General features: G+C 36.1%; 1 protein-coding gene across 2 annotated transcripts in view; it reads right to left on the minus strand.

Annotated features, from left to right (window-relative positions):
• Window positions 1–2,957: 2,957 nt before the first annotated feature.
• Window positions 2,958–18,632, minus strand: part of PLCB1 (phospholipase C beta 1) — a 747,552-nt gene continuing 731,877 nt past the window's right edge. For both annotated transcript variants that reach the window (XM_064382245.1, XM_064382246.1), the window contains one exon: window positions 2,958–6,245. In XM_064382245.1, coding sequence (XP_064238315.1) covers window positions 6,018–6,245 — 228 coding nt within the window. In that variant the 3' untranslated portion in view covers window positions 2,958–6,017. The remainder of the gene's footprint in view (window positions 6,246–18,632) is intronic.

Here is an 18,632-nt window from a genome sequence, read left to right on the forward strand (position 1 = left end):
CAGATGGCTTTTATCCTAAAGACAGGCAAAAATAAATGCTGGTGAGAATAAGGAGAAAAGGAAGGCCTTGTACATTGTTGGTGGGAATGTAAATTAGTGCAAGCACTATGGAGCAGTTTGGAGATTCATCAGAAAACTAAAAATAGAGCTACCATATGATCCAGCAATCCCATTTCTAGGCATATACTCCAAAGAAAAGAAGTTAGTACATTGAATAGATACGTGCACTATCATGTTTGTTGCAGCACTGTTCACCACAGCCAAGATTTGAAAGTAAACTAAGTGTCCATCAACAGATGAACGGAAAAAGAAAATGTAACATATATACAATGGAGTACTATTCAACCATTAAAAATGAGATATTGGTCTATTCAGGGATTTAACTTCTTCCTGGTTTAGTCTTGGGAGGGTGTAAATGTCCAGGAATTTATCCATTTCTTCTAGATTTACTGGTTTATTTGCCTAGAGGTGTTTATAGCATTCTCTGATGGTAGTTTGTATTTCTGTGGGGTCAGTGGTGACTTCAAAGTATACTACAAGGCTACAGTAATCAAAACAGCATGGTACTGGTACCAAAACTGAGATATAGACCAATAGAACAGAACGGAGGCCTCAGAAGCAACACAACACATCTACAACCATCTGATCTTTGACAAACCTGACAAAAACAAGCAGTGGGGAAAGAATTCCCTATTTAATAAATGGTGACGGTAAAACTGGCTAGCCATCTGCAGAAAGTGGAAACTGGATCCCTTTCTTACACCTTACACAAAAATTAACTCAAGATGGATTAACAATTTAAACATAACACCTAACATCATAAAAACCCTATAAGAAAACCTAGGCAATACTATTCAGGTCATAGGCATGGGCAGGACTTCATGACTAAAACACTAAAAGCAATGGCAACAAAAGCCAAAATAGACAAATGGGATCTAATTAAACCAAAGAGCTTCTGTGCAGCAAAGCAAACTATAATTAGAGTGAACCAGCAACCAACAGAATGGGAAAAAATTTTTTGCAATCTATCCATCTGACAAAGGGCTAATATCCAGAATATACAAAGGATTTGAACAAATTTACAAGAAAGAAACAACCCCATCAAAAAGTGGGCAAAAGATGTGAAAAGACACTTCTCAAAAGGAGATATTTATGCAGTCAATAAACATATGAAAAAAAGCTCATAATCATTGGCCATTAGAGAAATGCAAATCAAAACCACATTGAGATACCATCTCATGCCAGTTAGAATGGAGATCATTAAAAAATCAGGAGACAACAGATGTGGAAAAACAGGAAGACTTTTACACTGTTGGTGGGAGTGTAAATTAGTTCAACCATCGTGGAAGATATTGTGGCAATTCCTCAAGGATCCAGAACTAGAAATACCATTTGACCCAGCAATCTCATTACTAGGTATATACCCAAAGGATTATAAATCATTCTATTATAAAGACACATGCATACGTATGTTTGTCGTGGCACTGTTTGCAATAGAAAAGACTTAGAACCAAGCAAATACCCATCAATGATAGACTGGATAAAGAAAATGTGGCACATATACATCATGGAATACTACGCAGCCATAAAAAATGATGAGTTCATGTCCTTTGCAGGGACATGGATAAAGCTGGAAACCATCATTCTCAGCAAACTGACACAAGAACAGAAAACCAAACACCGCATGTTCTCATTCATAAGTGGGTGTTGAACAATGAGAATACATGGACACAGGGAGGGGAACATCACACACTGGGACCTATTGAGGGTCGGGGGCCTAGGGGAGAGATAGCATTAAGAGAAATACCTAATGTAGATGACGGGGTGATGGATGCAGCAGACCACCATGGCACGTGTATACCTATGTAACAAACCTGCACATGCACCCCAGAACTTAAAGTATAAAAAAAATGAGATCCTGTATTTGCAACAACATAGATGGAATTGGAGCTCATTACATTAAATGAAATAAGCCAGGCACAGAAAGACAAACTTCGTATGTCCTCACTTATTTGTGGGATATAAAAATTAAAATAACTGAACTCATGGAGATAGAGAGTAGAAGGATGGTTCCCAGAGCCTCGGAAGGGTAGTTGGGGAAACGAGGGAGTGAGGATATTAATACAAACAAAAATATAGTTAGAATGAATAATATCTAGTGTTTGATAGCACAACCAGGTGACTACAGTCAACAATAATTTATTGTGGATTTAAAAATAAAGAGTATAATTGAATTGTTTCTGACACAAAAAAGAATAAATGCTTGAGGTGATAGATACCCCTTTTACCCTAATGTGATTATTACACATTTTATACCTGTATCATCAAAATATCATCTCTCTCATGTACCCTATAAATATATATATAATATATATACCTACTATGTGCCATATTTGTTTTTGAAATGCTATGAGGTAAGAGATAATTCTGATTTTGTTAAGCCCCTAGATTTTAGAGCCATTTATAACACAGAAATAAGTAACTCACACACTGCATTTGGGGTGGCTCTGGAACATTCACATAAAACTCACACATACATTTCTTATTCTATCAAAATTGTAAACGCTTTTAAAATGTTTTATAATAAAATTTGCATCAAGTGCTCCGTCAATTCTTGTCATTGCAACTATTTATTTGTCAAAAAACCTTTGACTGTTTTGCTTTCCTTAACTTTGGTCAAGGAAGACAGGGAGAAAGGAAGAGAGAAAGGGAGAGAGGATCTCCATTATGGAAACAACAGCAAGTGTAATGCTCCTCCTGGATGGAGGGTGGTGGAATGACAGCAATGACAACTGTGTCCTCTGGCACACACATTGCAGCATCCCAATATCCTTTACAGGCACAGATGTGCCCTGTCAGGGCGGGCACAATGGCCCTAAAGACTGGCATTATGCCCCCTCCCACCACTTTGCCTGTCAAAAGAAGGTTGGCTCTGACACCAGGAAATAACAACTGAGTTGTGTTAAGAAATTTTTATTGTTTCCTTTGGATTTATGATGAAAGCACATAAAATTACAAGTGGAAGAAACGTCATGCCACAAAATTGCATAGAATTATTACAAAAATGTGAATTATGCATTTTAAATAATTTGAGATACAAGAACCAAAATATGTACATTTTAAGAGCTTCAAATACTTTGTCCTATCATTTGTTTCTTCTTAAAAGGCAAGAGTCACAATGTCCAATCCATCACAAACAATATTAATACAGTGCACAAGCGCAACATTAAATTCAAAGAAGTAATGCAAGCAATGGCCCTTTCTTTTGGAATTATTTCATGACTGCTTATCTACTACAGGAGTATTAATTAATGTATGGTGATGCTGAAATTTTAAAATGAAATGTAAAAAACCAAAAACACCTGGCATGTCATTAGAACTTTGAAAATTGGTTTACATGGCCAAAACCATGCTAGTCTCAGTAGTGTAAAGGTATCAGAGAGACACAGTCTAATTTAATACACAGCTCTACTCTCTATTATAGGGAAAACCACAGTACAGAATTTCACACATTCAACAAAGAACAAGGCAAATACATAAAGGCACAAAACTGCACATTATATAGACCCCTTTTCTTTATCTTAGTCTATTTCAAGTAATATTAATATTATTAAATGATAGTATCACTGTAGTAGTTTCAATGATGCAAGATGGACAGTGTTACACACTACCCCACAACTGCAAAAAGTGTCATTGTACAGATATAAAAATGTGATTGCAGTAAATGGCCAAATACAAACATATTGTAAAATGACTAAATTCACTAAGATAATGAAATCCAACTACCAAAACAGTTTTGCGTAAGTCAAGGTTATTCAACCTTAGTCTATCTCTGGACTAAAGTGTGAGACAATGTTCTGTAATAATCACCATTGTGTTTGGTTATGAATGCTATTGTTAGTTCATTCTTCTGCAATTTCAGACAGTCTGTAATTTTGTTTATAAAAATGCAGCATTCAATTTTGACCATTCTTGCTTCTTTATGATTAATGCCTTTCTTTCAAAGTGCAAAAAGTAGAACGATTTACAAAATACTTCTTTTTCAGTGGAAGTTAAGTTTTATTAAATGTCTAATTAACACCCCAAACCCTTCAGATCAAAATATCATCATTTCCAAAGAGGATGCGATTTTCCTCTTGCATCTTACTAGATTTTTTTTAATTAAACACTGTTTTCTTATGTTTGAATTAAGCCTTCATTTTGATTAAAATTTAATTGTGATCTCTAGTTATTGCTTAAAGTTAAACAAAATAATTTTCATAAAAATATTAAATTCTTGAAACACAGTTTTCAGGACACAACTGGTTTTTGCATTTTAAGATATTTCATTAAGCTACAATGAGACAGGTTTATTTTAAAGTAAAATAAAACTGTGAGCATCTGGCTTCTGGGCTTTAAATTCAATGTTCATTGTGTTACTCTCTGTTACATTTTTCTATATATTATTATTATTTCTTTTTTCAGAACTTTCAATTATGCTTTTGATCAGTTTTGCCTTGACATAACTTGTTTCTCTTATGCCACCTAAAATAGGAACTTACAGAGACACAGTTAAGTGAGTTAAATGTACTTAGTAAATATATAATGAAAGTTTTTTTTATGTTAGAATAAAATAGAAATGTGTCAGTCTTAAAAATAATGGAGGATACTAATAAATGTCCATATTTCTGTCCTAATTTTTTGACCATTAAAACAAGCTTAAAATCTGATACTTAACATCTAATTTTTGATCTTGCAAAATATAAATTGAATTCATATTCTAAGTTCTAAATCTATGTCAGTTTGCATCAATGGCTTCATCAATTATTTCTTAGCATCTCCATATAACTTAACATCCATGTAATCTAGATGTTTGACCCTTTTCTTCTCTATCCATTTATCCCTGAATTTTGGTTTTAAGTCTTGTGGAAGAGATCTGGGTCATTGTCAATTAATAAGCACATATCTACACTTGTGTGTGTGTATGTGTATATGTACTTACATGACTAAGTGGGTACATATATACATGGAGATAATACCTATCATTTACATGTGGGTCTTTGTAGTCTCTACATAAATATTCAATCTTCCTCTCTATATTAAAAATAAATGAACCATAAGAAATGTCAAACAGCAAAATAACCACTGGAATCTGTTCACTCTGATTGAATATCTGGTTAACATATATCAGCTCAACTATTTTTATTCAACAGACCATTTGTAGTTATTTGATCATTTTAGGCTAACAACCAATGAATACCCAGACTTTGAGTGCAAATAGTCAATTCAGACAGCACACTGGCTGGAAATGTGTGGCCCACTTGCTCATGCAGCCAAATGTACAATCCATATTGCTAAGTCTTGGGATGGCTTCACTGGATAAGGATACAATCAAGTGATTTTTTTTTTTTTCCAAATAGAAAACAAACTTATTTGAATCACTACAGTATCTAATAAAACCATGTCAGTAACAAATACACTGATGGCTCTATGATAAATAAATTAGCAAAATGCAAGCCACCAGTGCTTGCAAAGCAAAGTATGAAATAATGTAATATGCACGTTGACTTGAAGATAATGGTAGTTGAGGGGCAGTTAAAAAAATGCTCAAAGTCGGCTGTTCAATAGTGTTAAATAATGCTATGCATTTCTCAAACTATTTCTATGACTTTGAAATACTTTACACCAGAGCTTTGAATAAAAACATGAGCTCGATTTTCTTCAAAGAAGACACCGTCCTTCATTAATAGTTCCATGGAGCCTGCAAGTTGCTTGCTTTGAATTTACTACTGGAAAGAAAACAAAAATCTCACATACATGCATTCTTCACTAGTAGACCTGCAGAGGTTTCCAAGTGACACATGGAGCCTGGGCATGGGGCTTCTGCATGGATTCCTCTGGAACTCTCCCTTTGGTGTGGATTTTAGGCTAAGGGATGCTTCTTGGGAAGATGGTCCTGGGCAGTGATTTTTGTAATAAGAGAGAGTCTGATGACACCGGAGTGGCCATGCAAATTTCTGAAGGCCTGGCAGGAGCATTCACAGAGGAGTATCAAATTCTTTTCCTGGGATGTCTCCTCCCAGCTCCTCACTGGAGGGAGTCTTGTGGTTCACTTTTCCAGGGTCTGAGGACAGGGAGGGAGGGGCAGAACCGTGATTGCTGTCTTCACTGATCTTCCCTTTCATGGCTTCCTGCACGAATTCCAAAATCTCAAGGGGCAGTCTTTTGAATTTGTCTTGGTATTCTTGCTCCAGCTCCACCTGCAGCTGGGAGACATCAAGTAAGGAGATGACTTGAAGTTGTTTATGTTTCTATACCCACCCCCACAGAAACTCTCTGAAAGAGATGTACAAAGGGGCGATGAATACATGAAGTTAAAATATCATTCATGGGTCACCTATAGAGGAGATGTAACAAAGTTTAGCTGGACACATCATTTGTCTGTAGCTGAAAGTCAAGTTCAAGTTATGTGTGGCACAATAAGGCTAAAGACTTGGAATAAGATGAATAATGGTATCTACAAATGCGTGCGTGCACACCCCCACACACGTGGGTCTTTTGAAAAACGGTATCAGTTGCAGGGCATGCTGGCTCACGCCTGTAATCCCAGCACTTTGGAAAGGTGAGGCAGGTGGATTCCTTGAGGTCATGAGTTCGAGACCAGCCTGGCCAACATGGTGAAACCCCATCTCTACTAAATAGAAAAATTAGCTGGGCATGGTGGCAGGCGCTTGTAATTTCAGCTGCTCAGGAGGCTGAGGCAGGAGAATCCCTTGAACCCGGGAGGCAGGGGTTGCAGTGAGCCGAGATCACACCACTGCACTTCAGTCTGGGTGACAGAGTGAGACTCTGTCTCAAGAAAAAACAACAACAACAAAAAAAAAAAACAAAAGAAAAGAAAAAAAGTAAAAGAGAAAAAGGTGTCAGAAATAATAGAAAATGATCTGAAATTCTTACATTTAGCTGTTGAGAACCATTGATGGTTGAGCTTGTCAAGGTCAGCCATGAACCTGGTTAGGGGAAGCTACCTAAGAAGCCGAGTAGACGAAGGAGTGTGGCGTGGGCTTTGGGATGCGCAGCTTTAGTCTTATTTTGACTTCTTTCACCACCTCTTTACTTTGATTCATTTTTCATTCTAATTTTTATTTGCCTTGTAAACTATTTTAGCTACCCTTTAAACTGTCTTTTAATGTGTCTATTTTATGCCCTGGAGAATTTTCAGATGGTTTAAAGTCCTTGGAACTCTTTCTTTAAATGGAGACTTACGTGGATGTCTCAGTTATAAAATAGTACAAAAGCTGCGATTCTCTGGTAGATGGGGAGAGAAGGTGGGCAGCAGGGAGAGTTGTCTGCTAGGGAGCTGCGCTGTGCTGAGCCCAAGCGAAAACCCTGAATTTTAAATAAAATTCTCTCTGCTTATCAATTGGTAACCAGGGAGCATAATCCTTGAAACACCGTGCAAGGCTAAATGCTTGCCCCACACACCCTTAGTAGCTTTGAGGCAACTTTTAAGATATGGCCTTAAAACCTGGATTTTTTTCCTCCTGCTTTTCAAACTTTAAGGTGCACACAAATCATCTGGAATTTTGATCTTGATTCCATCCGACTCAGGAGGCCTGTGTGGGGCCCGAGCTCCTGCATTTCTCAGCAGCTCTCAGGGGATGCCAAGGTGGTTGATCTGCTTTGGCCACTCTGATAGCTCCCTGTCTGGGTTCTACCCTCAGACCCCAGTTCTACTTTTTGTCTTGATCCTGGCTGTGCATCCTCCATCTTTCAGGGCAACTTCGGGGTCTTGTTCTGATTTCTGGAATGCCAGGGTGAAGCCGGCCCCAGGGCATCTGTCTTTCTGAGTCTTAGCCTCTTTCTAGACAGTGTCAGCAGCTTTCTCTTTAGTTCAACTCCTTTCACTCTTGCTTCTATGCCAGATAAATTTTGCCAATACTAAATTATTTAATTTATATTAAGTAAAACCTTATCTATCCCAAAGTTTTGAAATCCAGAAGTTTTCTTTCTTTTTTTTTCTTGCAAATTTGTGTAAACTCATTGATGTGAACTGATGTTGGGATGATTATACATGAAATATGTATAATTTCATATATCCCCCATCATATGACTATTGGTGCACCTAACTGCAGACACATTCATTTGCTTGATTTTGAGGATGACTCAGGTCTCCCTGGAGTGTTATGCTCATGGCATATGCATTGCATTGCCTTTCTAAAATCAGAAAATTTAAGAAATCTTAAAAACAACAGGCCCCAAGAATCTCAGATAATGGATTATAGATCTAGTTCAAATGACTTGTTTTTGTTTTTTTTTTTTTGCATCAAAAGGTGTGTGACATGCACTTGTATGTTTATCATAGCATTATTCACAATAGCAAAGACATGAAATCAACCTAGGTGCCCATCAGTGGTAGACCAGATAAAGAAAATATAGTATGTATATAACATGGAATACTAGGCAGCCATAAAAAAGAATGAAATCATGTCCTTTGTAGCAACATGGATGCAGCTGGAGGCCATTATCCTAAGCAAATTAATGTAGGAACAGAAAACCGAATACCGCACATTCTTATTTATAAGTGGGAGCTAAACATTGCGTACTCACGGACATAAATACGGCAACGATGGACACTAGGGACTAACAGAGTGGGGAGAGGGAGTTATGGACAAGGCTTGAAAAACTAACTGCTGGGTACTATGTTCATTATTTGTGTGACAGGATCATTTGTATCCCAAACCTCAGTATCATGCAATATACTCACGTAACAGCCTGTACATGTACCTTCTAAATATAAAATAAAAGTTGAGATTTTAAAAAATCTATAAAAATTCTTTAAATATCAAAGAAAAAGAAAAAATAGAAAATAAAAAATAAAAATAAACATGGTATCTGGTAAAAATGGCTTAGGCTGAGTATTGAAAGTCAACTATTCTCCCCAGATATAAAATGTGGGGTATTTTTTAGTCTATTTGTTAGCGTGTACATTCTGATAAGCTGAGGAGGAAATACACTGCGGGCAGCACTCAGGGCCCTGGACTCACATGGCTGTGATGGAGCACCTTGAACAGGGCCCTACTCTCCATGTCGGCACATATGAGACACTGGAGCAGCAAACAGAAGACAACTGCCAGTTCTTTCCCTGCTGTTCCAACAATTTAGAAGGAAGTGGAGCTTTTACAATGTCACACTCTATTGCACGAGTGAAATCTTAGCCTGGTGTTTGACAGCCTCCATTTACCACCATTCAGACCTCATCATCAATTCACCTCAATTTTAATTCAGTAACACATGTGTTTCCAAGAAGATAGGGAAAGGAGACAAGCAAGTGACCCTGTTTTAAGAAAGCAACAGATTGCTGTTCTCTTATAGGTTGGACTGGGGAACCTTCAGCTATGGATATATGGTACCTGACTAGTAGACAATTTCTCTTAGGTTAATGCTCATTGGTGGACAAGACCCCATAGTGCTTGATAAGTGCTATTTTTTAATTATTAAAAAAAGAAGTAAAACATGAGAAAATGTCAAATACCTAAACCAATGCTTTTTAACATTTTTAATAATTTAATTCTAAGAACTTAAATTTTAGTAATTTAATTTTAATAATGATTTATAATAATTTATAACAATTGACCCAGTTGTGGCTAAGTTACAACTTTAGTAGACTTTTATCATGGGACCGTAGTAGATTGTATTAGATTCTAAACTAAGTCACTGCCTCATGACTTATATTAAAGGCCATATATTTCATTCTTTTTATAAAGCCATTATTATTTAATTAATTTCAAAATTGTATTTATTACATTCCAAGTTAGACCTTTTGCTTTTTCTTCTTATAAACTAAATACTTGTTCATTGTAAAAAAAATATAAAAAGTATACAGGGTAATTCTGGCTCTATTCCAACAAAGCCCTATCCATAAGTGGTCTAGAGCTATTCCAGCCCAAGAGTTGCAAACTCAGATGTTTACAGGGGCCAGGCAAGTCATGAAAATAAGAGAAGCAGGCTGTGTGCCAGAAAGTAGGAATCGTGGGGGTTCTGAAGAGCTAGAGACGGCAGGCTCTGTCTAAAGGGGGTACCAACAACTGAGTTCTAGCTGATGCTTTTCAGAGTTTTGTTTTTCAATTGAAGTCAGAAATCTACATCTTTATGTAAGAGCCTGAGTTTTTATTGTTGGCAATCAATTTAAATCACATTCATGAGCCCCACTGGGCTCATGGAGAATTTATAACCTTTACCCTAGCAGATTTAAATTTGGCTTTAAGAAAACCTAGGCAAAACCATTCTGGACATAGGTGTAGGCAAGGACTTCATGACCAAAACACTAAAAGCATTGGCAACAAAAGCCAAAATAGACAAATGGGACCTAATCAAACTCCACAGCTTCTGCACAGCAAAAGAAACAGTCATTAGAGTGAATTGGCAACCAACAGAATGGGAAAAAATTTTTGCAGCCTACTCATCTGACAAAGGGCTAATATCCAGAATCTACGAAGAACTAAAGCAGATTTACAAGAAAAAAACAAGCCCATTGAAAAGTGGTCAAAGGATATGAACAGACACTTTACAAAAGAAGACATACATAAGGCCAACAAACATATGAAAAAATGCTCATCATCACTGGTCATTAGAGAAATGCAAATCAAAACTACATTGAGATATCATCTCATGCCAGTTAGAATGGCGATCATTAAAAAATCTGGAGACAACAGATGCTGGCGAGGATGTGGAGAAATAGGAACACTTTTACACTGTTGGTGGGAGTGTAAATTAGTTCAACCATTGTGGAAGACAGTGTGGCGATTCCTCAAGGACCTAGAAATAGAAATTCCATTTGACTCAGCAATCCTATTACTGGGTATATATCCAAAGGATTATAAATCATTCTACTATAAGGACACATGCACACGAATGTTCATTGCAGCACAGTTTACAATAGCAAAGACCTGGAACCAACCTAAATGCCCATCAATAATAGACTAGACAAGGAAAATGTGGCACATATACACCATGGAATATTATGCAGCCATCAAAAACGATGAGTTCGTGTCCTTTGTAGGGACATGGATGAACCTGGAAACCATCATTCTCAGCAAACTGACACAAGAACAGAAAATCAAACACCACATGTTCTCACTCATAGGTGGGTGTTGAACAATGAGAACACATGGACACAGGGAGGGGAGCATCACACACTGGGGTCTGTTGGGGGGAAATAGGGGAGGGACAGCAGGGGGTGGGGAGTTGGGGAGAGATAGAATGGGGAGAAATGCCAGATATAGGTGAAGGGAAGGAAGGCAGCAAATCACACTGCCATGTGTGTACCTATGCAACCATCTTGCATGTTCTTCACATGTACCCCAAAACCTAAAATGCAAAAAAAAAAAAAATTTGGCTTTAACCAGGGGACTCCAAAAGTTAGGTCCAACTGTGGAATTCCAGTTTAGATCCCTCCTAATTTTCCTTCCCCACAATCCTAGGCTTAGATGGTCCTCCACAGATCACCAGGGTTTCCTCTTGATTGCCCCTGTTCTGGGGTTCTGCATCATCCTATCTAATTGCCACATTCTGGGTTTTGTACTCTAATATGTGTTGAATTTCTGTTCTATGCAAGTGAAACAGTGTGTTAGGTGGGAATGGTAGATTGGTTGTGCAAATGGCAGTAATTCTTCTCTCCTCCTTGTAATCACAACCTTTGCGGCGTGACATTGCAGCTCATTCCAGCAAAGAATAGAGTGTATTTCTCATCTTCTTGAATCTGGGGAGGCCTTGTTATTTGCTTCTGTCTAAGAGAATGTGCCAAAAGTATATGCTGTTCTGAGTTCAGACCTCACAAGGCCTTGTGTGCTTCTGCTCTCACAGTTAGAAGTTTACTCAGCCATCATGTGAACAAGCTCAGCCTAGCTTGCTGGAAGAGGAGACACATGGCTCAGTTATTATATCCTTTCTATCACTTCAGTTGACAAGTGAAGCTATGCTAAACCAGCTCACTCCTAGCTGACCCCCAGCTAACCACAGGTATGAACAAATCTACTGAGATCAGGTGAGCCTGGTCCAGACCAGAACCAGTTCATAGACTCATCAATTCAGCAAATGCTTATTGTTTTGCTACTGATTTTTGTGGTAGGTTGTTAAGCAACAGTATTATGGCCATAACTTTGAGTGAGGGGAACAGAAAGGCATCTTATATGTGTCCTGTCCCCATAAAATACTCATAAGCTAACTCAGCTGGCCCCATGCTTTCCTTGCTGTGGCCTCAAAGCATATTCTTGGGAAAAAAATCACCACAGGACAGATAGATTTTCAAGACAAAAGTGATTTTGTAGGCTATGCCTTGGAGCCTTTGTAGCATAACATTGTCAAGCATGAGTTTGTTTGATCTTAAGTTCATAAGACCTCTTTTTGGAAAATGAACAAGAAAGAGGAAAGAATATGATTGAATTTAGCCTCTAAATTTAAGATGAGTTATTATTATATGCTCAGATATCAATAAAGAAGAGTGTTGTCAGTTTGTTTTATTATAGGTCAAGTTCTTCAATTTGACTAACCAGGCTTAAATTCTAAATTTCTCAGTTAACTTGATTTTCAAAAGACATTGCTCACTAGTCATTTTTGTAAACTCTGGGTAGTTAAGCAGGAAAAGGCAATACAGTTAAATTCAAATGTATTCAATTCTGCCTATGTTATCAAAGATTTTTGTACTTGGGATGCTTTCCTCCCTCTGACATTCTTTTCATCTGTCTTTAAAAAAGGCAGAGTTGATTTAGTTAAGGAAAACTTTTAGATACATAAACATAAGTGGAGACCAAGGAGCAAGCAGTTACTCATGAAGGTTAGCTTACAATCGGAAAACAGACAAACAAAACCCAGTATGACATAAACGTGGCATAAATATTAAATAAGACAGGTTACTGAGTTATGAATCAGAGACAATCAAACCAATTTTCTAAGGAAACAAATTGAAACCAGAGAACAATAAGCCACAGTGGAATAACAAAGAAGAATTGATAAAACTTTAAAAAAAATGCCACTGGAGAATGTGTAGACAGATATTTGCAAGGTTTTGGAATTCCAGTCCAACTCAGGTCATTTTGCCCAATGAAGTGTGTGAAAGATCTTAATATAAAATATAAACCCAATAACAATCTTAGGATCGTTACTTGCTTTTGTCTAGGAGAATGTGCCAAAAGTATAATTGTGAATAATTGTATAATCATGGGGTACAGAGACCTTCTGAAGCAAGACAGAAAAAGGTAAGAAAGAAAAATATAGATATCTTTATCTAGATGAAAATAATCCATTTCTCTGAAAAAATGAGCATAAATAGAGCAATTGATAGGAAGATAAATACATATAGATATATATTTGAAACATAGATGAAAGCATCTCATTAGCAATCAGAGAAATGCAATGGCATGCCTTTTCAAGGGACATTTAATTGTATTGATTACATTTAATTTAATTCATTAAATATAAAACCAATTTCTTTTAAAGAAGCACTAACATTCTGAGAAATTGATACTTTGAAACATTGTGCAATATTTGACAAAATTTATAAGTAGGAAAACAGAAGCTTGTAATGCAGCAACTCCATTTTCGGGAATTTGGCCTATAGAAACAAACCCACCAACATATAAGAATGAATACACTAGAATATTTATTTTTGTACAGGAAAAATAGCATTGTTTTAGCATTGTTTGTACAGGCAAAACAACCAAAAAATAAAACAAAACCGGCCTGTGAAAACCACCTTAATTTCAATGTTTTGCCACATATGCATTATATATTGTCTATCTCTATATTTTTTGTTGAGTCATTTGAAAATGTTTCAGACATCATGACACTTCACCTGTAAATACTGAAGCATACATCTCCTAAAAAGGTTGCTTTCTGATAACTTTAGCATATTTATTTATTTGCTTTATATTAATATATACAGAAATAGTTTCAATATTATGACTTATCAATAAGCAAATAAAGCTTCAGACTTTTTTGAAGTTCTTTTTATTTATCAGATACATCCCACTAAGGATGCACAATTATATTACTCTGCTATAATTCACTCGGAGTAATTGTATTCTTTGTATGGTTATGTTACCTTGAATATAGACATAGGATCACTTGTTTCAGTTTGTTTTCTCATTAGATATTTTCAATTACTATTATTTTTTCCTCTCTGGGAGCGTCTGTTGTATGTGTGTGCATATGTGTGTGTACATACACAGATATATAAATGCAATTGACAATTTATAATTGAATGTTTTTATGTAGTACAAAGTGATGCCATGATTTATAAATACAGCATGGAGTAATTAAATAAAGCTAACTAACATATTTATCACCTCAAATACTTATTTTTTTGTGGTGAGAACATTTGAAATTTAATCTCTTAGCAATTTTGAAATGTAAAATACATGCTGTATATATTTAAAATTTAATGTATTATGGTCTTTTAACACTTTTAAAAGATATCTCCTAACCTTTGAGAGGCAGGAGTGATAATAATGGTACTGTAATTATCTTGCTCAGAATATTTTGGAATTAACTGTTAAAGATTAGAGAAAATAGTACAACTAAAACAAACAAGTCAAGAAACAGCAAAAACATCAATAAAACTTAAGTGTTTCTGTAAAACAAATTATAATGCTCTCACTTAAAGAAATATGATGCAGTCAAAGAATATCAACCAATAAATGGCTTTGAAAACAGGGAGAAATAATTATATTATTGTGATAAGTAAAAAAGTTTACCTATAGTTGTGTAAGTACTGTGATAATAACTATGACAATTTTTTAAAGAATACAAAACTACTTTGAAAAGAAACACTAAAATATAAACTGTTAGAATTATGAGTATCTTTATTTTTTCTATTTCTCATTTTTATAGTAATGTGAATTTTTTCAGCATAAAAATAGCATTCTAAAATGAAAACAAAATCTAATATAGTTTTTATAAAATACAACAAAAAAAAATGTAGAACTCTGAATGTGGGATACAATGACTAAGAAAACTTTACAAAGAATTACCACAAGGACTATAGTATTTTAACTTCAACATCATCAGTTAGTAAAGTGGATATTAAAAACAATGGGAAATGCATTAAAAAATACATTCATAGAATGAGTGGTTTCAGAACTAAGCCTGAGCAAACATGCAAGGCCTCATTTTATTTTTAGAATAATCTCATGAATCTTACTTCAAGAATAAAAATAACAGGATCATATGAAATTTACAGAGTGAGGTTAGTCAGGTTACCCAAGGATCGTTGGAAAGTGGCGTGTAGGAAAATGAGAGCACATGCTATATCCTAACCATTTCAGTTTTTGTTTGGTTATTTGTTTTCTACTAAGTTTCCTTAGAATAAATTGCAAATGGGACATTGAGTCAATATAGCTGGCTGAAAATTTCCTTTTCAATTCCAAACATAGGGAAATGCAAAATAAAACAGTACATACATGTTTACTTAAATTTATAGCTGAGTTCGAATATAAGGAAAATAAATCCTCAAGTCACAGAAATAACAAAGGAACTCAGAGTTAACAGAGTTGATTCTCCCTTTTGCGGGGCTGGGAGAGATTGGAAGAGGAGGCCTCAGAATGCTGGGTGTTGGAGTGCAGAAACTGAAGTCCCTGCATAGAGCCAGGGGTGCCCACCCTTGAAATGGGAACTGGGAAAACCCAATCTGTAATCTTGGGGATGAGGCAAGGAAGCAAATAATTCATGGAGCACATTGTGAAAAAACATCCACAAAGGGAACTGGAAACCCATGAGTGAGTGCAGTTTCCAAATTCACATTACCCCTGTGAATTGAGTACCCAGTCCCAATAAATGAAAACAAAAACTATTCAGAAACTGACAAAGCCCACTGAGTCCCAGTGGAGGCACAGCAAATTCAGACTGGATTCCTCCACAGCCAAGGTCTGGACTGACACCTATAGACAAACAACTCCTAGGAAACATGAACTCAAGTTCAAAATTACAAACCACTCAAGTAAAATGCAACTTTTGTTCAACCTTGTAATTCAAGGTTGCCATGGGCAACTGAAATCTAAAGATAAGGAGTGAAATGGTAATCAGCGTATTTCTAGGTCAAAGTTGAAAATACTCCAGATGTAAACAGAAATAAATTGGATAGTTCATGCCAATGTAGAAAGCTACAGGCCACTCACAATGTAAATGAATTGCTGCTGCTTTTTATTGGGTGCTGGAGTAGGGTGCACGCCTATATTTGGGATATATTTTCCTAAATAATTATATTTGCTTCAAAATAATATTAAAATTAATTTTTATCTTGTGAACAAATACCAACTAGCAATAGAACCTGCTACACAGGGCTAAGAAGGCAACTACAAATTAAACTGATGCTATGGATCTACACAAAGTAGACAATTCATTTAGGGATAGATAAGATTCTTTATCCACATAGGGATTAGAACACTTGCATTTTACAAAATATGACCTTGGGAAGCTTATTTAATCTGTTGGAATTTCAACTGTCTCATATATAAAAAAAGAATAATAAAACCAAATTTCCTGGGCTGTTAAAAGGTTTAAACAAGATCATACATATCAAATGCTTAGCATACTCTGATTGCTTATTAATTAATATTATATAATCTCATTTTTACAAAGAGAGAAACAATAATTTACGGTAAAAAAAAAAAAACCAAAATATCTAAACCCCTGCCTAAGAACTGGTCCTTGTTCTTTGCAGTTAATTGCAGTCATTATTTGGTGAGTCATGTAACTTGTTGAATTTCTCTTTTGGGACGATGTTCTGGTTTGTTGTTGATTTTCAGGCATTTATCAATAAATGGTATTTCGAACACTCTGACTCATGCAAGGCCCTGTTTGGTGTTGTGGTGACTGAAGAAATTAGAATCCTTCCAAGGTGAGAAGCAACATATATGGGGAAAATAAAACGTTGGACTGAATGAGTGCTACACACAAGATGGACTGTGGATGCTGAAATGACGACTGTATTGTAGCCTTAAGGTAATATGGGAAATACTTTATGAAGGACATTAGACTTAAAAATTCAGCCTTGTACAATCTGCCAATACCTTTAGCATTATCCTTATCTTGAGCAGAAGCTCTCAACACTTCTTCCATTGGACATATAATAGATGACATTCACTGGGGAGACACAGCTCTTGCTCTCTAGCTGTAACTGCCCTCTTCCCTACACAATCTACAGGTATATAGTGTAAGTATGTAGATGTGACAGAAAACATGAATCTAAACTTAAAATCTGCTCTAATATATAAAAACTAAATTATTACACATTGACTTTCATTATAATTAGCCATAGATTACTATGGACGGATTACAATTCTCACATATTCTGTTTTCATAATTTATGGCCGATTTAACAGATGGATGCACATTAAAAGTGACAAGGTAAAGAACATACAAAGCGCCTGGGGATTTTGTTAAGATGCAGATTCGGGATTCAGAAGATCTTGGGTGAGGCATGCTACTCTGCATTTCTAACAAGCTCCAAGGTGGTGTTGATGTTGCTGGTCTAAGAACTACTCTGTGAATAACACTACTTTAGACAAAGGTCTTTCAACATTTTTCTCCTTTTGTGCATCCTCTTCCTTCCTCAACAACATTACTGCAGGGTCTTGATAAATATGAAATAATTTTTTTTGTAGATCTCATATATTCAGACTTCTGCAATGTTAATGCTCAGATTTAGATTCGAAGTATTCATTGGAGGCTATAGGGTGAAGGGCAGAATGAGGGTTGCTACGTGTGTCAGAAAGGAAGGATGGAGGAGTCAAGGACGAGGTAGGCAAAATGCTAAGTAAATCCAAATACTGAATCAATAAAAGAGGAAAGACAGAAGTTAGAGGGCATATGATTTACCAAGCACAGTTCCTAACGTGCATTTCCTTTTTAAACTTTATTTCAAGTCAAAAGCCAAATGCATTCTGACATAGCTCTAAGGTGTGAACTCCTCTATATATGCATATACTCCATGAAACTGCAATAGAGGAAAAGTCCTAACATAGTCCATGCTTTTATACCTCCTCTGAGTCCTGAAATATATTTCAAAATTTCTAATCATCTCATAGGTGTCTAGAGATTACTGTAGGAACCTGGAAAAGGAACATTTAACAATTATATAGTCAAACGCTTTATCATTTAGATGTCTCAGAAAATGACTTTAGTAATTATACTCAAATCCATTCTTTCACTTAGTGAAATCTGTGGCCCAGAGAAGCTAGTGTCTTTCTGAAGGATATGGTTGGTTAGCAGCAAAACTAGGACCAGAATCTTGTCAATTCCCTCATCTGTGGTAGATTGACTGGATTAATGGCTCCTTCCTGTATCCAGAGCCTTTGCTTTATGATTCTCAGCCTCTCTTGCTAGAGATGTGGAGTCTGTTTCTCCATTTCTTGAAGATGATGTGCTCATGTGATGACATTGGCTAATAGGATGTTAGCAGGCATGGCTCATGCAGAGGTTTAAAAAAACACTTACTTAGCTTTTACTCCTATTCCTATGGCATGTCATGGGGACATGCTTGGACTACTTTAGTAGAATATTTAACACAAAGAAGAGTTGAGTCATCTCAATCATTCTAGTCACATACCCCAAATCATCCTAGATTCATCAACATCCAACTTATACCCAGAGATGTA

The sequence above is a fragment of the Aotus nancymaae genome, unplaced genomic scaffold (assembly GCF_030222135.1).
Source record: "Aotus nancymaae isolate 86718 unplaced genomic scaffold, 86718_ANA_hifiasm-v0.15.2.pri h1tg000029l, whole genome shotgun sequence".
Classification (NCBI taxonomy): Eukaryota; Metazoa; Chordata; class Mammalia; order Primates; family Aotidae; genus Aotus; species Aotus nancymaae.